Source organism: Geotrypetes seraphini, chromosome 2, assembly GCF_902459505.1.
Source record: "Geotrypetes seraphini chromosome 2, aGeoSer1.1, whole genome shotgun sequence".
Lineage (NCBI taxonomy): Eukaryota > Metazoa > Chordata > Amphibia > Gymnophiona > Dermophiidae > Geotrypetes > Geotrypetes seraphini.
Window position 1 is genome coordinate 365,652,461 of NC_047085.1, and position 25,352 is coordinate 365,677,812.

A 25,352-nucleotide genomic window follows, 5' to 3' on the forward strand; every position below is an offset into this window, starting at 1 on the left:
AGGGAGGGGGGAGGGGGAGGGGGAAAATCAAATTCAGATATATAATGTATTAGATATAAAAGTGATAATATGCATTTATCAATTGTATTTTATTATTATGTACACTTTATGAAAAATTAGAAAATAAAAAATAATGGAAAAAAAATAAATAAACAGTGCCATATAAACCAAGACATCAACTGCATATAGATATATTATGCTCAACACCCTCATACAAGAGTCTCTTAATTGATGTAGAATCTCAGGATCAGCTGGCCCAACAGTTCAAGAGCCAGACTGAGCATGGGCAAGAGGACAACTCTGCTGCATACCACAATGTATTAGAACTGAAGATGATGACACCCTATTAACAAGCAGGCAAGCCTTTACTAAGGGTTTCAGTTTAACAGAAGACACAATGATCTTGCGTCATAGCCTGCACCCACATAACAATCAAAATAAAAGCACTAAGGTCCTCATAGAATGAGAATGAAATGTGTTTATTAACTGACCCGACAGGGCTGTGTTTCGGCACAAATGCCTGTTTTAGGATTCAATGCAATTCTTTTTATAAAGATTTTTGGGTCCCATTTCCAGTGTTCTTCACTTTGTGGTTTTCCCATTTTGAAGAACACTGGAAATGGGACCCCAAAATCTTTACATAAAGAAATCAGGAAACAAACTCTCACCACCTGGTCATAGCTAGTAGACTTCAAGGGTACTGAACAATTGGTCAGTGCTGGAAAACTTCTTCACCTACACAATAAAAGCAAACTAGATGAAGGTCACCATTCTAGAATGTTCTGGCACACTGCAGACAAGTGCAAACTATACAACTGTATTTTTAAAATAAAATAAGGACACAAAATTAAAAACTAAGAACAATGTTAGAAGATGGTATCACTAAAATCCTGAGGAAAGCTTTTTGTTTCTCATCTATGCAACTAAACAGAAAAAAAAAAACTGAGGAAATGAGGAGACAGCTCATTGGTTATCCCCTCATCAATTAATATTATAAACCATAATAAAACTGTGGCCTGCTAGCTCACGGGACATCTCCCTTTTTCGACTGATCCTATTATGCTTTTAAGGACTACTATCACTCCTGTTACCCGGTTTCATTATTTATGAGTCTTACTTGACTCCAGATTGACATTTCTTCCTCACACCTTGGCTCTTTGTAAGACTGGATTTTTTATACTGAGAAAGTTCCGTACTCTTCATCCACTCTTTGATAAAAACTCTTTTTACTCACTACTCCTGGCTCTATTGAAAACAGGGATCAATCCAATTATTGAAATATCATACTACTTAGTGTGAGCAAATCCACCATCAACAGATTAGAAACATTAAAAACACAGTTGTTCATCTCCTGATATACTCAAATGCTTATGTTACACTCATGTTAAAACAGTACCAATGGCTTCCAGTAGCCTATTGAATCCATTATAAAGTGCTCTTACTTGCTTTTAAAGCCTTCAAGCAAGACTCCCCAGACGATTTATCATCTCTGACTATACCTAGTGTCCTTACCTCTGTTCTTAGAACAGGATAGTCCTGTCAAGTCCACAACTAGCCCAATTAGAATCCACACATGACTGTTTTCTTTTTTGCTGCTCCTCTGAAATAAACTACCATTAAACCCGTATGCTGAAGGATCAAACAGAAACTAAGATACTCCTGAAAACCTTTTTAAGCAAGCCTTTTCTCCTTCTTCATAATTCAGTTTTGGACTGGCATCTGGTGCTCATCAGCCTCCCTGTGGGCATGCTCCTCTGCTTTCCTGGTATGAGTGTAATTTGTTTTCTGTCTATTAATTGGAGTTCCTTTCCTTTTCCACATTTTTAGTTTGTAAATCATATAATTCTGCACATCAGTTTTTTAGTGGTATAGCAAATGAATGAATGAAATGAAGCAAAGATCTTGTATGCTCAGAACTTTACACTGATTTCTGAACTCAGAGAGCAGTTCTCTTTGGGTGCCATCACATGTCACAGATTTTTTATATCCAACGGTCATACTTGCCGATGGAAAACTAAATTTAAGGAAATTAATATCTTAAAATTGATCACTTAAATCTCTTATATATCATAATAAAACATGTATGACATCAACTGCACAAGCTTACCTGTAAGAAGCATGCTGTCTCATACAACTGTTCTACAGTACTCTCTTTTATTGCCAAATTACCCGTGTATGCATAAGTTATTATTATCTGTAAAGAAGCTGCATCCACGTTCCTCAGATGTACATGTGTTTGTTTACTTTCACTAAGACCGCTCATGAACATTGCTCTGGGAAAAAAAAGAGAACACAATGATAAGTACAAATCAAAGGAAATTTAAACAATGCAGAACCTCAATTCCTGTATGTTACTGTTTTTAACTGTTATACTGTGGACTTGATATATATTTTCCCATTTTGTGTCTATGTGAGATGTGTTTAGGTTTGACCCTTATGACAGAAGGAGAAATTAGGTCTTACCTGGTAATTTTCTTTCCATTAGTCCTTCACACTATTCCAGACCAAGCTCTAATTCAAGACCAGAACTCCTTGAAACGTTGGTGGTACTGCTGCTTCGTTGCCAGAGGATGTGGTAAAAGTGGATAGTGTAGCTGGTTTTAAAAAAGATTTGGGCAATTTCCTGGAGAAAAAGTCTATAGTCTGTTATTGAAAAAGACATGGGGGAAGCCACTGCTTGCCCTTGATCGGTAGCATGGAATATTGCTACTCCTTAGGTTTTGGCTAGGTACTAGTGAACTGGATTGGCCACTGTGAGAACGGGCAACTGGGCTTCATGGGCTATTCTTATGTTCCTCGGTACCATTCTTAGTTGATACCTAACGGTACTTCTTCTAGACGGTACCATGGGGATACTATCAATGACTCCTGTCTATCAGAATAATGTGTTGCAGACATTCGTCAACTGCTTTCATTGTCACTTATCTGTATCACTATCCTCAGTGAGAATTTCAGTGTCTTGGACTAGAGCAGGGGTAGGCAATTCTGGTCCTCGAGAGCCGGAGCCAGGTCAGGTTTTCAGGATATTCACAATAAATATGCATGAGATAGATTTGCATCTCAAGGAGGCAGTGCATGCAAATCCATCTCATACATATTCATTGTGGATATCCTGAAAACCTGACCTGGCTCTCAAGGAATGGAATTGCCTACCCCTGGACTAGAGCATCGGAACCAATTTGTCCTACCTCTGCAATCCACCCTACTCCACTGTACTTTCTATGGAATTTCTTCTCCGCTGCACACACTTGCCTTCAACTCCAGTTTTATCGAAGCTCTGCTTCGTCAATGGGAACACTTCAAGGGGGATATACTCTTTGCTTATATGGGTGTAGAGCCTTTTTTCAGTTGGATCTCCTCTTCCGCTGCGTAACTCTGCTACCAGATTCTTCAGACCTCCAATTGATCTCTCTCCTGGCTCCAGAGCTCTGATATCAATATCTACTATCGCCTACTGCCTCTTCCATCTCCAGGTGTAGTACATTTTGGAGACCACATAGAGGAGACTGCAAAAAGCTTCTTAGTCATCAGCAGAGCAGGCCTCCCATCAACTGCTCAGCAGGATTACTCAGGTTCTTGTCGACTTTAATCAGGTTCTTATTAGGATCAGCCAGGTTCTTCATGCACAATGCCATTCATGAGAGCATCCTTAGAACATGCCTCTACAATGCATTCCTTCTGCATACCTTTTGCTGTTTCCGTCTCCTTGTCAGACCTACAGAAGTCATTGTCCACTATAACCATGAATGCTGGCTCTCATGTCAACTATATCATAATCTCTTTCCACTTCCTTCAAGAACTCTGAATTTTGTCGTCCACCTGCTGTATAGTTGGTGCTGCAAAAAAAACAAAACAAAAACCGACCCCCCCAAAAAAAAAAAAAACCCCAAATGAAATATATCCCTAACCAGAACAAGAATCATTGCCTTGAAATCAGAAACCAAGAGTTCTACTCCAGCTGCTTCCTTGTTCTGAAGGAAACGGAGTGGGTATAGGGGAGGAGGCGGTCACTTATACATCCTAATCAGGATGACATACTACCTCTAGCCAAACAAATACTCATTTTCATCTCCACAAACATATCTTCATGGTGCATGCCAGGACCATTGAATCAAAATGTAGCAATTTTTCATGATTTAGTTTTGAAAGACTTGAAGAATTAGAGAAATCTGATAGAAGAATAGAGTATAACATCTCATATGTCCAGTGGAAACTGGAAAGCCCTTCAATCTTTACGTCAGAAATCAAGATATTATTTCTAGGGTGGTTAAGGGAGAAACAAATGTGGTGCAAACACGACAATTATATTTACAAGAAGACAACTAGACAATTGTGAACAATACCAGCGTCTATGTAATCATCATTTATTCTGGCATTGCAATGGGGGCTTTACTGGCACTATCTTTAGCCACAATCTATGTGGCTTATATGGAGGAACAATATATTTACACTGGTTGTCTATGGAAAAAGAACTTGAAGAATTTATAAAATGGTTGAATATTCTCAATCCATGTATTCAGTTTACTGCCACATATGCTCAAATGAAAATTGATTTTCTGGATATCCAGATATCAAAAACGGGGACTTCCATTCATACTTTACTGTTTTGGAAACCAACGGATAGATTGAGTTTTTTATGTTTTCACAGCTTCCATCCCTACTGCCTTAGAAAGAGTCTTCCAATTAGTCAATTCTTACGAATACATAGATTATGCTCATCTCTGGAGTAATATAAAAGTCAAGCAAAGCTGTTAAAGCTAAGATTTCGTCATAAGAGGTTACCAGGAAAAAGTAATTTAATCAGCATATCTGAAAGCAAAATATGCTCGTGACTTATTGCTTTTCTCTAGAGAGAAGTTGGATGATCAAGGTTCAATATATATATTCAAAAATTTTTACCCTTCTCTATGCGGATTAAACAAATTGTTCTTCACCATTGGCATGTTTTGCAATTATTAGATTGCGTACAGGAACATTCCAGAGGAATCGTAATATTGGAGAGATTCTGAAAACATCCTATCAGTAAACATCTAAGGGTTATCATGGAGTATGCGGTCAATGCCAATAGTGTCCTTTAATAATGACAGGTGAGGTTTGGCTCCACCCGAAAACAAAAGAGCCAATATATAACTGAGTCAACACATCAAGTACAACTAATGTAGTGTATATAATACAATGCCTAAGTGATAAGATATATGTTGGTCGCACATATAGATCTATTAAAATGTGCTTAAACTGAGCATAAATCGTGAGTGAATACAGAATCTGACACTGCCCCGATAGTGAATCACTGGAAAAGAATGGGTCATAATCTAAAGGTCATAAAATGGAGAATAATTGATACAGTTCAAGTAGGGAGGGAGGGAGGCAATTATTTTTTAAAACTCTGAACTTAAAAGAACAAAAGTGGATTTTTCGTTTGAACTCTCTTGTGCCGGAAGGCTTGAAGAATTGGACTGGATGTCCCTGATATGATTCTATTGTAGTGAATTTAATGAACTGACTTGATTGAAGTGCAATCCAATTGGATGTTGAGTTGTCTCAATACGTCATCTGTGGACCTTTAAAAAGCAGGAACTAACATCAGACGCCGACTGACTAGAGAAATAAAGGCAATAGCCGGTCCGTCGGATTCCACCATTGATAATGATATCTCACTCCGTGTGTTTAAGAAAGAAAAAAAAACCTTGCAAGGTAAGTTATCAATTGCTGTACTAGCTTGAAAAATATTGTTTTTATGAAGTATTGCACGCAGCTGGCATTTAATCACTTAGTTGTATGTGGTCGGACTACTGGGCTTGATGGACCATTGGTCTAACCCAGTAAGGCTATTCTTATGTTCTTATGAAGCCAGCTGAGGATCGATAAAAAAACATATAAAAATATTTGCATTTAGGTTTCTGGGGATGAAATTAAGTGTTAAGATACTACCTCTAGCGGCAGTATCCCGCTTCCCATCTGGTCTATTTCTGTACTCCTTAGATCTCTTGCAGGCATTCGCCTATGTCTTTATATGCAAATGAAGTTCATTTGCTTTCATAATGTTCTTTCGCCTACTTTTTTTCATTCAAAAACTACCAGTTCAGTTCTGACACCACCAACCACTTCCGGTTGTACGCTACAAAATTTTTTTCTTAAGATGCTTACCTGGTAGGAATACCATCTCCTCAACTACGATCGCTCCCTCAGCAATAATACTGTTAAAGGAGCTTCTAGGATTAGTACTGATCTCTTTCAGTCCCATATCCACAATTCTCTATACAATTCTGTTCCAAACTCAAGCTCATAAATAAAAAACAATCCTCTACTTGGCAATCTCTATTCTTCCGCAAGATTGCTCCCTGACAGCCGATTCCCTACTTCACCATCTGCTGTCTATTTGCCCCATTTGCATACTTTACTTCTGCAACAGATTCTGCAATTACAAAGGTCCTAGGTTATAAAGGAAAAATTATGTTCTTACCTGTTAATTTTCTTTCCCTTAAACGCAGCAGATGAATCCAGAAACCAATGGGATAGCCCACATCTACCAGCAGGCGGAGATAGAGAAACTGATTAACAGATGGTTCTATTGGCTGGCATTCCTCCTGTATCTCCAGTATAGCTCCTTGCCCAAGCATCCGTAACCATCAATAGGCATAGCATGGAAAAACTTATTTCCCATAACAAATCTCAAAAGGCAATAATACAGAATACAACCCACAACAATAACAAACTTCGAAAATTGTAAAAGAAAAAACCGACAGACAATATCCAGAAAGGGTGGGGCTCTGGATTCATCTGCTGCGTCTAAGGGAAAGAAAATTAACAGGTAAGAACATAATTTTTCCTTACCTAGCAACAGCAGCAGATGAATCCAGAGACCAATGGGATGTAGCAAAGCAATCCTCAATCTGGGTGGGAAGCAAACGCCGCCTCCGCAACAACCGAAGCACTAAACGCATCTACCGCATGCACCCACACAGCCAACTAGTAATGCTGAGAGAAAGCACTCTCGGAAGATCAAGTAGCCACGAGACAAAACTCCTCCAAGGAAAAAACCTCTGGACCGAGTCCAAGAAGTAGCCATCGCTCCGGTGGAATGGTCATGAAGTTCTTTTGCCAACCGCTTCCCTGCCAGCAAGCAAGCGTAAAGAATGTCCTCCTGGACCCATTGAGTGAAGGAGGCTTTGGACGCCGCCATATGTTTGAGGCGTCCCTTGAAGAATACAAAAAGATGATCTAAACAACTAAAAGTCATTAGAAACCTTGCTCGCGGAGAACGCCACACACTTTCAAAAAAATGCAGTGAATAAAAGCACGTCTCCCCATTTCTCCTCCCAGGAAGAAGGAATGAAAAATGAGCGTGTCATAAAAGAAAGGATGACACCTCCTTAGAAAGAATTGCGGTACCGCCCGAACTGACACCCCAGATTTTGGAAATCAGAAACAGGAATCCCCGCTGAATAAGGCCTGCAACTCGGAAAACTGCAGTCGAAGCCATGGCCACAAGAAACCCCTTGTTCAACGGTACAAGGAGGAAATGAAGCCTTCGGTAAACTGCGAAGAAGTACCTGAAGATTGTACTCTGGACAGGGTTTACTAAGAGGTGTACGAATATACCGTACTCTGTTTAGGAACTGAACTACATGAAGCTGAGAAGTAAGCGAAGAGCAATATACCTCGCCCTTGTAACAAGCTAAGAATGGTGCTTGAAGCTGAAGGGAATTGAACGCTAAGCCCTCGGCATTACCCTGTGCCAAAAAGGAACACCGGAAGGGTGCAAATGTTGAGAAGTATCCAAGAAAGGAAAAACCTCCAAAAGGAAGCAGCAGCCACAGGTGAAGACGTCTGTAGCGCCTGGATAAGAGAAGAAACAACCTGCTTCGCATAACCCCTATACGTCAGTCATGACTTCTCAAAAGCTAGGTCGTAATACCCAAGTAGTACGAATATCCATGTTGATCGGACTCTTGGGGAGCAAATCCGGAGATACCAGGACACGTAGTCCGGCTGTCAAAAGACTCATCAGATCCGCATAGCAAGGATGGCGCAACCAAGCCAGAGATTCTACAAAGACTGTACCCGGAAAGCAAGCTCAAGAAGGCAAATCCAAGCCATCATCAGCCAGGGGAAAACACTGAAAAAGAGAAACCACAGGCGAGAAAGAAGCCATGCTGCTACCCCCTCTAACTCCCACTCCCTGTGCCCGCCGAAAAAGCTAGGAATCATAGAATTGGGAGACGAGGCCATGAGGTCTAGTTCCAGGAGATCTCACATCCACAAAAAGAGCTGGAACGCCTGAGCCAAAATTCCCAATATCCAGGAGGTAGAAGATTTCAATATTACAAACGTGTACACTTTCTAGAGCGTACACAGTGCTGTACACCGGAACATGCAATAAATGGGCTATGCTCAGATTTCGCGGAAAGAAAGTCCATTCAACTCTTTTCCTGACCCTGAAAATGATCTGCCAACAGAAGAGGAAGATGAGGGTCCACCCATTGAAGTAGAACAACACTTTACCTGTCAACTGAGTACATCACCTACTGCCCAAGCTGTAGAGAAATACCCTCATCATAATACTGACTGAAAGGACCCTCAGCGGTATTCCGGAAGAATGGTCCGAAGCTCCAGAAAGGCAGACTGACCATGCTCAAGAGTAGAAGAATGAACAAGAACTGAGTCGCCGCCTAAGACCAGACTCCTAGAGCTGAGGATGGAAGGCACCGAGCCCCCCAAGCCGACAGCCCGGGATGTTTGGTGGCCACGAGCTAGTCCAGCAAGGACCGAGGCATGCTTTTGAAAAGAGAAATCTCGCTGAGTCACCAAATCATACAGAGCGATGCATGAGGAGCCCACCAAATAATTGGAGCCCTGAGGTACCGGGAACCACCGGAACAAAGTGACTGCTGTAGCGTTATAATGGGAAAGCAAGCCGAAGTTCCCAGTGGAGTCAGCAACAGGGATCCTGTAACCTTACAAGAATCCCATACTCTTGGTCATGGGGACTGAAGAAGAAAGCAAACTAGAGACTGTGACCCATCGCCCTAGTCTCTGGGAAGAAACACATTTCTCTCCTATATGAATAAAAACATCTCCCCGATATACCTAAACAGCACAGGAGAAAAGAGCGCTGTGCAAATTCGAAGAGTCACGTCCAAAGAACTGAGGAAAGGAAACCACTCTTTTCGTGTCAGTCAAATGGCCCAATTGGAAGACATCCGAATCAAGCAGTCAGTCAAAAAGAAATTAGGTGAATCACCTGGTAACGCCAAAACAATACCCCTGCCCACATTTTCCAAAATGTCCTTGAAGCCTTGGGTAGGAGAAATGGCATGTGCCAAAACTGAAAGCGCAGTTCAAAGAGGCAAGCAAACCTAGTGCCGATTCGGAGTCCATAGGGACAATGTAAATATTCTCCCAGTTTTTCTGCAGCAATGTGTAACCCAAATAAACTAATTCAGCAGAATGGGATCCAGCCTGCTCAAAGCCCCCGGCTTGGGCACCATGCAGTATGTGGAACCAAGTCCCTTAGTTCCCGAAGAACTACAAGAACTGCCCAGAGGACCATAACACTGAAAAGGGAAACACAAAACACAGAGACCCCAAGAACGAACTGGAAACCTGAGGAGGATGCAAAGTTGCAAGCATCCTGAAAAATCATCACAGCCCCCTGACCTGACATTATAGCGTCTTCTCCCTCATGAGAAAGCCTGAAGAGTCATTGGACGAAGTCAAGATCCCCTCAGAATGAAGTGCAGAAGGTCAGGAAACGGCAGTATGAGAACTGTAGGATCTGCAAGAAGATTCTCCTAGGAAAATCAAGTTTCACCATATAAAGAGGAATATACTGGAACCATGAAAACAGTACTAACTTCATGCAACATGAGCGACATACGTATTTCCTTTAAAGTGAATACGTTCTAGACGCAATCCAGACGCTGCATCTACCGCCCCGCAGAAAACAACAGCATCCTAACAGGTATCAGACAAAGCTCACATCGCGAATGATAGAATAATGATAGAATAGGTAACTGGCTCCTGTTTAAAAGGAGCTGTACAGCCCTTCCTGTCTGGTCGGGGGGCCCATCTAGCCTGTGCCATGAGAAAATGGCGACAGGAGAAACCAGTGTCATAAGCATGGAAATCTGAAGTCCAGGCTCCCTCAGAAAGGAGAAAGATGCGGTCTTCCAAGAAGTAGGCTCAGGGAAAAATCTCAGACTTCCCCCTCCCAGGTCCCCCAAAGGGTGCCCCGGGCCACAAGCAGCTGCACCGCACACGCTGCCAGCTCGTTGGGTCGTCTAATAAAAGGGATTAGAAGCATTCGGAAACCAAGAGAAACTGCCAATTCGCAAATAGAGGAAGCCAGTCCTGCCATACAAATAGGAGAAGATCCAACCAGCCACCTGGCGTCTCCCCTAGACCCATCTGCAACTCATCCAGAGAACCAGAGAAGAAAACACCCATGCACGCAAAGCCTCCTAGATAGACAGGCCTCAAAAGAGACAAAAAGAAACCTGCATAACGTACCTTCAAGCGCGTACTGCCCGCTGCTGCGATGCGCAGTGTGCCAACCCGGTGCAGAAGGACACCACACTGGCCTGGCAACCACCAAGGTCAATCAACTCTGCAACCCCCTGACATAGCTAACGAGCTGGGCGCATACCACCAGCACGCACCTGAAACAGCAGGCAAAGTGCAAAAAAATACTCCCCGAGCACACAAACCGCGCCATATGGAGTATTTTCACTTTACAGTTGCTCTTTTTGTTTTTTGTTGTTGTTTTTTAAAGCAGAAAAAGTGTACCGTATCCATGTCCAACAACCCAGATTCCTCGTCATGCCGAAAATTAGAGCCCTTGGAAATATTGCGGCTCTGCCGACAGTGAAGCAGAACTGCCCGCCAAAACAACTGCCTCGTGAAAAGCTGCGGCTCCGACAGCGAAGGAGGTCGGCCCACAGAAAAGCAGAGCCTCAGGAAACGCTGCGGCTTGCCGACAGCGAAGGGGCTCGGTCCGGCTGAAATGTACAGCTGCCAGAAACGCTGTGGCACTGCCGACAGCACAAGAGCACCGTTCCGCTGAAAAATACAGCCTTGGGAACTCAAATACTCTGCCATTCGCAGAAAAGATGAAGCGCATACCGTCTTCACGCGGGAAAAACGGTGGCCACCAAACAGTTTGCCAATGACCAAACCGGAGCCCTCCAAAGACAAACACACATGCACCCCCGAATGACTAAACTTCAGGTCTGCCCAACCGAAAACCCAGAGTCCAGAACACAAAATAACAGCAGCTGTACTCACGCGACGTCGAGCCCACATTGCATACAGCAACCGCCAAAAGATCCACAAGGTGAATGAAAGTGCCAGTGGATGCCAGTCGTTCATCACAAACAGGGCAGAAACCCACTGCACAGAGCCAGGAGATGCTGGGAAACGCCGGCTGCTCAGCACTAGCAGAGCAAAAATGTAGCAAATAGGTACCAAGGCAGACCCTCTATCATCGGAAGGAGGGTGAGGCAGGGACAAGGGAGGGCCCAAGTGTAACCTCTAAAGCCGGCACCGTTCAGCCGGACACCCCTGTCTCACTGAAGAGAAGATCTCAACAGGAGAAATAAATCAGCCAGCTCACTGAAGAGAAAGTCTCAACAGGAGAAAATAAAGGCCTAGTCACAGCCAGATTCCAGGAGCTAGGACTATCACCTACTGGGAGATGGAGAATACTGGAGATACAGGAGGAGTGCCAGCCAATAGGACCACCTGTTAATCAGTTTCTCTATCTCCGCCTGCTGGTAGATGTGTGCTATCCCATTGGTCTCTGGATTCATCTGCTGCTGTTGCTAGGGAATATGTGTTATGCTACGTATCTCTCACAGACTGCTAATGCAAAATTAATCAATGTGTGCAAACGAGCCTCCTCCATAATCTGGGACTGCCCATTCTTGTAATGAGTATGTCACACTCTTCCAGAGTGCCGCCTTATACTTTCATGGATTTTTCATTTGGACTTGTCTGTCAGTGTTCTCTTTTATAATCACCAAAAAACGATATCTGCAGTCTCTTCCATTATATCAAGAGACTACTCATGTCAGGTAATGCACGATCTTGCTCAGTCTCTTTCTCATAGCTGTATTTCCACAAGTTCGGTACTTTTTTCCCCATTGTGCTCGTGGACTTTCCATTCCACCACCTGGCACCAGATCCTCTTCCCTTGGGAAAATCCTCTAATGTACAACTTTCAGTCTCCTAACATTTCACATTCCTTTAATTCTCCTCATAGCTTGTGGAGACTGTTGTTCTTCTAGTTTTGTGAACACATTCTGGTATGAATTTCTATCATGGACAGAAAGTTGCTTCGGAGGTTACTTGAACCTATGTGCTTGTTACCAAGGATACAAAACCAAATTCTAGCTTCAACTACTACATTATCACCCTCTAGTCAAATGGTTGTTCCACACACTCAACTGACACTTGTCCACCATCATTCTTCCACCTTCAGATTATGGGGAACCACAAGTACAAGGGGGCACTCGGAGAAATTAAAAGGGGACAGGTTTAGAACAAATGCCAGAAAGTTCTTTTTCACCCAGAGGGTGGTGGATACATGGAACGCGCTTCCGGAGGCTGTGATAGGCCGGAGCACGTTACAAGGCTTCAAAGAAGGTTTGGATAGGTTCCTAGAGGATAAAGGAATTGAGGGGTACAGATAGGAGTAGAAGTAGGTCATAGGGATAGTCAGGGACCACTGCTCAGGCAATGGGCCTGATGGGCCGCCGCGGGAGTGGACCGCTGGGCGAGATGGACCTCTGGTCTGCCTCAGCGGAGGCAACTTCTTATGTTCTTATGTTTATTGTGAACCTAGTGGACTTGTTCCTTTATTCTATTTACCATGTTTGGTACAGGATTTTTGTGCATCTTCCATAAAACATCCAAACTCTGATTTGGACATCATATCGAAAATGCCCCTCCACATGTACACTACATCATAGATGAATTTATACCTCATTAACATTTAGAGAATACACCACCCATCTGAACTCAATTTCTCATTTTAATCTCCTCCACACAATACCCACTCATATATCGATTTTTTTCCTCACTTCTAATGCTTTTAACTCCCAATATATTAGATTCCAAAATGTATTCAATTACCATATCTAATCATGAAGCAATATAAATTATACTTGATCTTACCCTTTCCAAAAATTTTCAGAATTTCATTGGAGATTTAATCTCATCTTAATTAAATTACACATTTACCTGAAATAAGAGCTGCAAGTTGCAAGAACCATTTTATGACAGGGGAATTCAGTGCCCTCAACAATTAATACTATATCAGTTAGCAACTGTTGTTCATAGAACAATTTTAACTGTTCCAGCAAGGATACAGCATACTCAGTATTTATCTGCCTCTCGTCCTCATTGGACATGATTGTATTCCATGAATTTTTACAGGCCCAAACTAAAAATACCAGAAACTATCTTCAGAATACAGTATGTGTTGCCAGGGTTAAATAGGATAAAAATACTGCAAGATACTCAGATGGCAACTGTTCAGAGCTGGTAATGATGAAACTGTTCAGAGCTGGTAATGACGAATTCAACAATAGTGTCCAAAAGAGATGATTCAGCAGGGTGTTACAAGGTCATTCCTCATCAACGGGGCATCACAATCTTTTCTCCAGAGACTTTGCCAAAGAGCCCAAAAAGCCCTTGCCGAGTCTTGTTAGTAAAATGTTAACTATGAGGTAGATCACAACAAAATCTTCAGCTTGTAGTTGCCACTTCCAGCAGCTAAAAAAAAAAATATATATATAAATTAGGAAATGAATCTATTTTATTTACCCTCTGATTATCATTCCCCCCCCCCTTTTTTTTACACAACCACAATAGCGATTTTTAGCGCAGGTTGGTGCACTGAATGCTCTGTGCTGTTCCCAACACTCAAAAGAGTTCCTACGAGTCAGAAGCAGTGCAGAGCATTCAGTGCACCGGCCTGCAAGGCTCCTGAAATTCTTTCCAACCTTTATGTATATTTATAATAATAATAATAATTTTATTCTTATATACCGCCACAATCTTGCGACTTCTATCTTTGACTAGAAGGGAGAAAGGAGCGTATGATTTAAATGGATCACCATACAAAAGTTCTGTTTCAGAAAGAACAAGAAAAAAATGAAACCAAGTACAGTACAAGAGTATCATATCATTAAATGCCATTTTCAGAGTTCAAGGGATAGATTTACAGTTAACTACAAAAATGGGCAGAGAATTGGCAGATGAGTTTTAATGTAGAAAAATGCAGAGTGATGCACCTGGGCATGAAAAACAAGGAGCATGAGTATAAACTGTTAGGTATAACACTGGGGAAGAGCGAACAAGAAAAGGACCTGGGGGTGCTGATAGACAGGACTCTGAAGCCGTCGGCTCAATGCACAGCGGCGGCAAAGAAAGCGAACAGGATGTTAGGCATGATAAAGAAGGGAATCACGAGTAGATCGAAGGAGGTCATAATACCGCTTTACAGAGCAATGGTCAGACCACACTTGGAATACTGTGTCCAACACTGGTCTCCATACCTGAAGAAGGATATAACTGCTGGAGAGGGTGCAGAGGCGAGTGACAAAGCTAGTAAAAGGTATGGAGAACTTGAGCTACAATGATCGCCTCAGAAAACTAGGATTATTCACCCTCGAGAACAGAAGACTGAGAGGGGATCTGATAGAGACTTTTAAAATACTAAAAGGAATCAATAAAATGGAGCAAGCTCACTCACCAGCAGGGGGAAAGGTCAGTGAGCAACTAACAACGTTATTCACATTGTCAAATATGACTCGGACAAGAGGTCATGGACTGAAGCTGAGAGGGGACAAGGCCAGGACAAATGTCAGAAAGTTCTGCTTCGAACAGCGAGTGATGAACGCCTGGAACTCTCTCCCGGAAGAGGTGGTGGAGGATTTAAGGAAAAATTGGATGCACATCTTCTTGCAGGACACATTGAGGGATACGAGTGACTAAGGTATTCGCCGGGGTACGCCTGGCTGAGCCTCCCCGTGTGCGGATCACCAGACTTGATGGACCCCAGGTCTGATCCGGTGCAGGCATTTCTTATGTTCTGATTACAGAATATAAATTTCTAGGATATATGGAAAGAAATTATATATCAGAAAAGCTACTGGTTGGGGGGGAGGAGTCTGACGGGTGGGCGGATATGTATGTGGGGTTGGATGAATGGGGGAAGGAGTTGGGAGTGGGAGTTTTTGTGAGGGGGGAGGGTATGCTATGGGATTGTCTGCTTGGGAGTGTCTGCTTGGTTTATAGCTTTATGTCTAGACCTATGGGTGATTTGAAATTTTTGTCTCTTAATGGTAGAGGGCTTAAAGTCCCGATGAAGCGTCATCTCCTTCATAAAGAGATGGCACGTCAAAAGGCCCATATTGTGTTTTTGCAAGAAACTTACCTGCTGCCTAACACGAGCCGTGTTGCACCCCCCACCCCTGGATTTCCTGCCATTTATCTTGCTTCTAATCAACAGGCTAAGAAGACAAGGGGGGTTGCCTTTCTCTTTCATAATAGCTTGCGGGTCCAGGTAAATAAAGAATTATGAGACATGGAGGGTGGTTATCTCTTGCTTTGTGTCTCCATTGCAGGTCAGATGTAAACCCTTTGTAATGTGTATGCTCCCAATTCAGGGCAAGGGAACTTTTTTTAAACAGCTTGATGAAACCTTGTGGCCTTGCATAGAGGGCTTGCTCTTGCTGGGGGGTGACTAATTTAGTGTTGGATCCCTACTTTGATAGTTCCTCTCGTAGGTCTTCCGTTGTGCCAGCTGAGCATAGGGGGATTGCAGACGTTGTTGCTGCACTGGGGGTTATATGATCTTTGGAGGGTTCAGCATCCTGGAGAGTAGGAATATACATATCATTCAGATGTGCATAATACTGACTCTTGTATTGATCATTGGCTGGGGATGGTGCTTTATGTCGGTCCGTGCAACAGTGTGAGATCCATGCTACTATTCTCGTGGATCATGCAGCTTTGAATTTGATTCTGCTGGGAGGTTGGGGGCCTTGTCGAGCTGTTCAATGGAGATTCAATGATAGCCTGTTGGAGGAACCCTCTTCTGTAGAGCAATTAATAAAAGATATTATAGACTACCTTGAATTAAATGATATTAATGAGATACATCCTATATTACTGTGGGAGGCACTGAAGGCAGTTATTAGGAGAAAGGTGATTGCATTACAAGCCTTTGTTAAGAAGGAGAAATCAAAACTGAGCAGTAAAAAGAGGCAGGAACTTCAAGATTTGGAGAGGCAGGTGCATGGGCGACGTAGATCAGCACACAAAAATAGTCAATTAGTTAAATTGCATTTAGAATTGAAAAATTTGGAATTGGCCAGTATTGAGGTGGCCTTGAATCAAACCCGCCAAGAATATTTTGAATTTAATGATAGAGGAAGTAAGCTCTTAGCCCATAAATTAAAAATTCAGGCCACCAGAAATGATATCTTGGGCATTCTGGATTTCACGGGTACCTATTGTACCTCTTTGAAAGGCATGGGAGATGCTTTTTTGCAGTTTTATAGTGATCTTTACCGAGCGGATTCGGCGTCTTTGGAACAGGAGATAGAGGCTTATTTAAATCAGATTCCGCTGGAGGCTCTTACTGAGGGAAAGGCAGCCCGACTATCTAGGCCGATCACTATTGATGAGGTGGAAGAGGTTATCCATTCTTTGTCCTTGAACATGGCGCCCAGTTTAGATGGGGTCACTAATAAATTTTATAAGGTTTTTCAACAGTTGTTGGTGCCTTTAGTCCGAGTGTTTAATAGTTTTGATGATACTCATCCCCTACCTCAGACTTGGTGTACGGCGGTGGTAACACTCATTTATAAAAAGGGAAAAGATCTAACTTCTTGTGCGGCATATAGGCCTATCTCATTGCAAAATGTTTATTATAAAATCTTTACAAAAATTTTGGCTTTGCAATTACAGGCCTATATGCCTCAACTGGTTTATACTAACCATGCAGGTTTCATAGCACGGAGACAGACATTTGATAATATTAAAACGGCCTTACATCTCATGGGCATGTGTGTCGTGAGGTATCCCCAGCACTCATACTCTCTCTTGACGCTGAAAAGGCGTTTGATTGGGCGAGTTGGGTGTACTTATTTAAAGTATTACATAAAATGGGTATTGGACAACGCTTTTATGATTGGCTGACATTATTATATGATGCCCCCCCCCCCTCGCTTCAAGCTTAATGGTACATTATTGCTTGCTATTACTTTGGCGCGAAGGACGCACCAGGGCTGTGCCCTCTCTCCTTTGCTTTTTACCATTGGCCAGCCAGATCCATCAAGACAATATTCAGGGGTTTCAATCGGGTACCCAGCAACACAAAATCCTCTTAAATGCTGATGATATTCTACTTTTGTTGCGTAACCCGGAGGTATCTTTGCCTAATGTGATAATTGGAGCAGTTTGGTCCGCTCTCTGGATTTAAAATCAATATGGCTAAATCTGAGATTTTAAATGTAACTCTGAAGGCTGGAGATATTAACAGGTTGCAGAAGGTGTTCCCCTTTACTTGGGCTACTAGCTTTATTACATATTTGGGGGTAAACTTGACTGCAAACTATACGCAATTGAATCAATTCAACTTTCCGCAATATCTCCATGCTTTGTTTGCTGATCTTGAGCATTGGGAGGGGTTGAATCTCAGCTGGATAGGCTGAATTTCAGCCGTTAAAATGATGTTCTTACCTCAATTGTTGTATGTATTTTTGGCCCTCCCCATAGTGCTACCGGCTATTTTTTCCATTTATTGTCACGTAAGGTCTTTGCGTATATTTGGAGGAAGAAGCCACCACGGGTTCGTCAGAATATTCTTTATAGATCTAAGTTGGATGGGGGGATGGGTATTCTCAACTTTTGGTTGTATCGTCAGGCTGCCCTTTTGCAGAAGTGTTCATGTGGGTAACTTATGAAGATCGTCCATGGATTCACACTGAACAGCGCTTTCTTCCTAAGATTTCTTTGGCTGTTGCCTTCGGTCTCAAAAGATCGTTTGAAGTTGGTGTTGCAAACACATAATCCTTTTTTGCAAACTGTTCTTCAGAGTTGGTATAACTATATTGATACAGAGATAAAATGTACTATAGATGGTACTATACCTCTGAGCAACTTTTCTCCATTTTTCATGAGGGAACAGATATGTATTGGCGAAATTGTGGTGCAAGGGGGGACTTTCTCCATATTTGGTGGACCTGTCCTGGAGTGCGCTTGTTTTGGCAGCAGGTGGCAAACAAGTTATCAGAAGACAACCAGAGCCCAACAAGATTTGAATAATGGCCAAACAACAAAAGGTAGAAAAAATAATTTTATTTTCTGTTTTGTGATTACAATGTCAGATTTGAAATGTGTATCCTGCCAGAGCTGGTGTTAGACCACAAACGTGAGCTAGGATTTAACAAAGAGAGGAAAAGTCTTTTTTGTTTATACCACAGCGCCAGTGTGGTTAGAAGGCAAAGGGGGTGAAGAGGCTATAAAATAAACCCGCCAGGATGTTTAAAAACAAAACAAAACACCCAATTGGGCAGGAAAATCGAATCGAAAAATCGATTCAACAGGCTGAATCGAACAAAATTTTTTTTCCTGAATCGGGCAGCACTACTGGGGAGAAGTAAATTTATGGTCCGAGATCAAACACCATTGAAAGATTCAAGGAAAATGCAAGCTATTAAAATACTGGCCTAGCACAGATCCTTAAAGAACATCACTGTTTACGACCAAAATGTTTGCCAACAATAGTGCATGCATGGGTGCACATACATGATGGTTGCTTTTGCATGCTCTATCAGAAAAGGAGTGCACCCTCTCTGCAAAATTTAATCAGGAAAAAAGTTACATGAAAACCTTTTAGCTGCCCATTCCTTTTGTCTGCCCTTTCCACTGAGGAAATTGAGCATACAGTGTTACTCTTTGCTTCCTATCTTTTAAACAACTGGCAAGCTACAGTTAAAAACATCACATATTAAAATAATGTTTTGAATTAGCAAGGCATAATCAACCTTTTCTAAATCTGTGCTGGCTCTTCCTCATTAAGTCATAATTACCTATACAATCAGTAAATTTATTCTTAGGGATTACCAGGATGTTATGGAAATCCAGTGAGACCTAATCTTAACAGCTTCTGGAGTAGTCTACCTTATGGCACTAGATTCAGTTATAATGTGGAAAAGCATTAGCCTCACAAAGACATTTGTCGTACAAATACCGCTTTTTTTCTAAATACGAAGCAGGATATCATTTCTGATGGTCTTCCAACAAGAATGGAAGATTAGGTTCTTACCTTTGCTAATCTTCTATCTTGTAAACAGGAATATCAGTCTTGACCAACATTTACCCTCCTATACTGCAAAGTCTGTAGAGAGTCTAATTTACATTTCCTTCAGCTCCTCAACCTCTCGCTCTGGACTGTGCTAGATTTCCTCTGTATCAAAGCAGTGAACCAGCCCTAGAGTGAGTACAACACGAGAGAGAGGGGATGTGGGGATTCTCCCCGAGATTACACAAGTCTGTTCTGTTCAACAAAAACAGAATTAAAATATTTTGCAATGCATAACGAGGTGAAATGAAACTTGTGTGCAGCCTGCATCAGCAATTTGAAAGTTACTCAATATGTAAATCTTACACTACTATAATAAATTCTTCTCCTCCCTGACCATAAGGGACAGTGAAAGAAAACAAGACGCCTGACCCTCTAGACATGTCTGACACAGAAAGCAGGCTAACAAACTGACAGGGCGCGCATCAAGACTGATATTCCTGTTCACAAGAAAGAAGATTAGCAAAGGTAAGAACCTTATCTTCCATTCTAGCCTAACAGGAACATCAGTCTTGACCAACGGGACATAACAAAGCAGTGCCTAGGGAGGGACAAATAAACCTGCTGCCAGTACCACAGAACCGAACTCTACATCCCTTCTGGCTGCTACATTCACCCTATAAAACTTGGTAAAAGTGTGGAGGCGAGACCACATGGCTGTCCTACAAATTTCTTCAGGTGAGACAGCTCTAGCCTCCACCAAGGATGATGCCAGTTGCCACCCCTCTGAAGTGTGCCTTTACTTCCATGGGAGACTGCTTTCTGCTCCATTATAGGCCAAAGAAATGGCTAGTTGAATCCATCTCGAAATAGTCACCTTCATTCCCAACTGTCAGTGTTGTGCTGCATCCAGAAGTATGAAGAGAGGGTACGACAGGCGAAACTCATTTGTCATCTCTAAATAACAAAGAACCACGGTACTCTTCAGACATCTAGGACAAAAAAAGGCCAGAAGACACACTTCCTGGTTTACTTGAAAACTGGAAACTACTTTTGGTAAGAAGGAAGGTACTATTTAAAGCGAGACACCAGTCTCCAAAATCTTGAGGTAGGGTTCCCTGCAGGACAGAGCCTGCAATTCTAATACCCTTCTGGCTTAAGTTACAACCTCTAAAAACAGAGTCTCGACTGTTAAGTCCATGAGCGAGGCCTCCTCCAAGGGCTCAAATGGAGCCTGAGCTAGTGCCCGCAGAACAAGATTAAGATTCCAGGACGGTAAGGGCTGGCACACAGGGGGGGCGAAGATGCAATGCTCCCTTTAAAAGTCTGGATGAGAAGTCAAGGTTCGCTGTTTTGACTGCCCTCTGAAGCAGGAAAGACCTGTTATTTGTACCTTGAGTGAACCTACTGCAAAGCCTTTATCAAGCCCTTCCTGAAGAAAGGCTAAGACCATAGCAATAGGAGCCTTAGTTGGAACTGTGTGTCTTTGATTCACCCGTTGTGGAAATACTTCCAAGCCTTCGTATAGACTACCTAAGTGGACTGCTTCTTAGATCTTAGCAGGGAGGTTATTACCAAGTCCAATAGCCTTTGTGCACTAAGGCTTCGTGCTCAAGAACCAAGACCAAAGCAGTCTGGATCCTCCAGGGCAACTGGACCTTGCGAAAGGAGTTCCAGATGACAGGGAAGCCTGAACCTCTTGCCCCTCTGTAGATGCACTAGGTCTGCATACTATGGCCACTTCAGCCACTCCAGGTCAACCAGAATTACTTGCCCCTTACGGGTCCTTATCCTTTGGAGTTCACTTTCTTTCATCTGACATGAGAGAAACGCATAGAAAAGCTCTGCTGGAGGCCAGGGCTGGACCACAATGTCCAGTTCTTCACTTCCTGGCTCATATCTTCGACTGAAGAACTGAGTAGCATTCTTGTTGCTAGCTGATGTCACGAGATCAAACGTTGGTCACCCCAGCACTGTACAATGTTGTTGAAGGCCTCCTGAAACAGCCCACTCCTGGATCCAGTGTCTGGCAACTCAGGAAATCTGTTTGCACACTGTCCACTCCTGCTACATGTGCTGCCAAGACAGCCAATAGATGGGCCTTGGCCCATTGGAACAGCATCTGAGCCTCCAATCTCAGCGGTGCACTCCTGGTGCCTCCCTGCCAGTTGACACAGGCTACTATTGTGGCACTGTTCAAGAAGATAAGGACCACCTTGCCTGCCAAGATGCTCTCTAGTGCCTGAAGGGCTAGCCTGATCGCTCTCAGCTCCAAGCGGTTGATTGACCAACTGCACTGCGAGAATGACAACCGACATTGCAACAGGCACCCTTGGTAATGGGCTCCCCAGCCGGAGAGGCTGGCATCTACCGTAAAGATCTCCCATGAGGATATGCGCAGAGGCATTCCATGTGATGGGTCAAGCACATCTGACTGCAAGGGCCACTGGGAAAGCTGCATCTCCTGTAGAGGGTGTAAATGCACTCTCACCCAGGGCATTACATCTATTGCTGCCATCATGAACCCCAGCAACTGAAGATAATGCCATGCTGAAGGAACTGGCCTGTCATTTATTATCAGAATCTGATGCCTGTGCTTCCAGAAGACTGACCCAATCTGTATCAAACAGAATTCCCAGGCATTCCAAGGACTGTGTCAGAGCCAAATGACTCTTTCTGAAGTTTATCACCCAGCCTAGGTTCTGCAGAATCTGGTCCACTGCTGTCTTTCCCTCTGACTTGGACAGTGCCCTTATTAGCCAATCATCCAGTTAAGGGTGCACCTGTATCCCTGCCTCACAAAGGTGAGCCACTACTACAACCATTATCTTGATGAAGGTGCATGATGCTGTAGTTAGTCCAAATGGAAGAGCAGAGAACTGGAGATGACGTTCTAGTACATAGATCTTCAAGAACTTTCCAAGAGCTAGGAATATGGGAATATGCAGATAAGCCTCCATCAGAACTAGGGAGGCAAGGAATTCCCCCGGCACCACCAATGCAATGACTGACCGGACCATTTTCATGTGGAAGCAAGGGATCTTGAGGGCTGCATTGACTGACTTCAGATCCAGGATCGGTATCCAGTCATCTGAATCTTTTTTAGGCATGATAAAGTATACACTTCCCTATCCATATACGAGCGAAAAAGATGGTAAAGGGGATGGAACTCCTTTCGTATGAAGAAAGACTAAAACGGTTAGGGCTCTTCAGCTTGGAAAAGTCTACAAAATCCTGAGTGGAGTAGAACCGGTATAAGTGGATCGATTTTTCACTCCATCAAAAATTACAAAGACTAGGGGACACTCAAAGTTACAGGGAAATACTTTTAAAACCAATTGGAGGAAATTTTTTGTCACTCAGAGAATAGTTAGGTTCTGGAACGTGTTGCCAGAGGATGTGGTAAGAGCGGATAGCGTAGCTGGTTTGAAGAAAGGTTTGGACAAGTTCCTGGAGGAAAAGTCCATACTCTGCTATTGAGAAAGACACAGGGAAGCAACTGCTTGCCCTGTATCGGTAGCATGGAATATTGCTACACCTTGGGTTTTGGCCAGGTACTAGTAACCTGGATTGGCCACCCTGAGAACTGGCTAATGAGCTTGATGGACCATTGGTCTGACCCAGTAAGGCTATTCTTATGTTCTTATTTGCGAATTCTGTTATTCACAAGTCTCTAAACCACCACGGCTCCCAGACTTCCCACACCTTACTATTAAAGTCAGGTGGTCTAGCGGTGAAACAGGGCAAGAGCAATCTTCCTAAGCTCTTACCCCGTGCAGAGCCGCAATCAAAATTGGTTGCTGTGAGTTCCCGCAGTCGGAAAAATTTCTCCTGTTCCACTTCACCACTAGACCACCAGGCTTTAAAAGTAAGATATAGAAAGGTCCAGGAGGTGGGGATAGTTCAGAGTCTGCCCTAAAGTTATTCGCAACGGGGCTATACTCCTAACTCCCATGAACATGGAAGGGAGAGTATATTGAGTATCTGCCCAAGCCCCATTCGCCTTCTGGTACAGCCTCTATGGCTCCTAGATCTCTGAGCCTATGTACTGTTCTCAGAACTCTGGCTGCTTTGTCTGGCTTTCCCGCAGAAGAATTTATGAAGAAATCCAGAAGGGATGAAAAGAATTTTAGCTCGTACCCTTAATGACATCCAACACCCAGCAAAGAGAAGAGATCTGCATCCACACACGCAAAAACTCTGCCTTTCTACCCCCCCATGCCAGGAGGGGGGCTACAGGCCTGGCATCATTGCTGCTTTTGGGAGCTGCAGTTGAGCAGGATCTGGATGCCTGGGGGTTGCCTGGCGCTCCCAAACCTCTGTCTCAGAATGGTCACTGGGAAGCAGATGCTCCAGAGTATGTCAAAAATGCATTGAGCCACAAAAAGTTCCCCGAATGGACCCGTGTGGGGCCTGTGATCTACTATCCTGTAAGGACTTTGGCTTACGATCTGCCACAATGGACATCAAATCGTTGAGACCCTTGCCAAAGGGGAGTTTGCTCAACATCGCCTAAGAGGTTGAATCTCCTGTCCACTGCCTGATCTAGAGCATCCTGCGGGCAGAGATGGCATATGCCGAGACCTTACTCAACACCCTAAAAAGGTCATACAGCGCATCCGCTACGTAATCAACCCCCACCAGAAGGAACTGGGGGTCACTGCTATCATCCAGTTCTCCTGTCCGGTTGAGCTTTGAATGGCATGCTCGGAAGACAAATGATGTCATTGCTGCTTTTAGGCCTAGCTCTGCGGCCTCAAATTGTCTCAATGACAAAGTCTAGTTTGTGGTCTTGGGAAGTCCTTCAGAACCACTCCATGTTCACTGGAAGGGAGGTACATTTAGTAACTTGCGCTACTAGGGAATCAACGTTTGGCATATTAAACAGCTGCTGGAATTCAGCATCCACCTGGCAGAGCTTCATCATAGACTTGGCTACCCTCAGGACTTCCCAGTGATCAATTAGCTTCCTGGTAAGGTATGGATGCAAGAGAAAGCATGTAGTCTGTGCCTTTGTGCTGCTCATGAGCGAGCACTGCAAGGCAAGAGGTCTGGGGTGGCTCCAGCTTTAATTCATGGAGGAATCCTTTAATGATTCCCTGCAGAGAAGATTGCTTGAATAGCCTGTGCACTATCCAGGGCTGTCATCTGATCGTGGTCTAGCCCAAGCTGAAGATGCTGAATCTCCAAACACGGAAGACCCTGACTGTAAAAGCAGAAGCATGGACTCTGAATCATCTTCATCTGAATCCTGCACTGCCTGGGTCCCCAACACTTGAACATGACAAACTAGGAGGACCCTGTGCCCTTTGAGGGAAGATGCTTAGGTGCCACTCTCGCTCTCGGGGTTAGGCAGGCTTCTGTATACGGCAGTGAAGCACTGCCCAGGTTGCTCAGAGGAACCTAGCAGGACCTCCCGAACTGCCTACTGCAGCTGTGCGACACAAACTATCCATTTTCTGGCTCCATCTAAAAATTCTGGCCCAGGAAACTTTCCATATGGGCTTCATCCCCCCAGAAGAATGAGAAAGGGTGACGTCTGAAGTTCCCGCTGCATGTGGAACAACGACCTCCCCTCAGACAGGCATCCACCACAAATTTGGTATGAATCCAAAGGATCACCACCTGAAGAGTCTATCTATGCCCTTTTTAATTAAACTAGAGAGGTTGAGGCAAATAGAGGCTTTTAAAATTAAGCTGGGAAATCCAAGATGGCCACCGTGATAGCGATTTTAGCACCTAAAACGCCCTGTGGAGGCAAAAATAAAACAACAAATTCAGGGAAGGGTGGAGGACCCTGTAGAAACAGCTTTTGAAGACACCCCTCCCCCTTCCTCCCCCAACAGGCTGTCACAGCTTTACTCACAGACCATATGAATAGTCGCACCATAGAGCAATACAAAAGTATAATAATATTCTTAATCTTATTTGTAATCCCTTGCCTAATAATTCTTAACATTCTGCTTGCTTTTTTTGCAGCAGCCACATACTAGGCCGAAGATTTTAGTGTAGTGTCTACAAAAAAAGACACCCG

General features: G+C 43.3%; 1 protein-coding gene across 4 annotated transcripts in view; it reads right to left on the reverse strand.

Moving 5' to 3' along the window:
• The window catches only part of KBTBD2 (kelch repeat and BTB domain containing 2), a 46,133-nt gene that overhangs the window by 14,904 nt on the left and 5,877 nt on the right, over window positions 1–25,352 (reverse strand). For 3 of the 4 annotated variants that reach the window (XM_033930583.1, XM_033930584.1, XM_033930585.1), the window contains exons 2-3: window positions 13,243–13,776; window positions 2,108–2,273 (exon numbers count right to left, since the gene is read on the reverse strand). In XM_033930583.1, the coding sequence (XP_033786474.1) occupies window positions 2,108–2,273; window positions 13,243–13,412 (336 nt within the window). In that variant the 5' untranslated portion in view covers window positions 13,413–13,776. The remainder of the gene's footprint in view (window positions 1–2,107; window positions 2,274–13,242; window positions 13,777–25,352) is intronic. The other variant, XM_033930586.1, reaches the window with a different exon arrangement.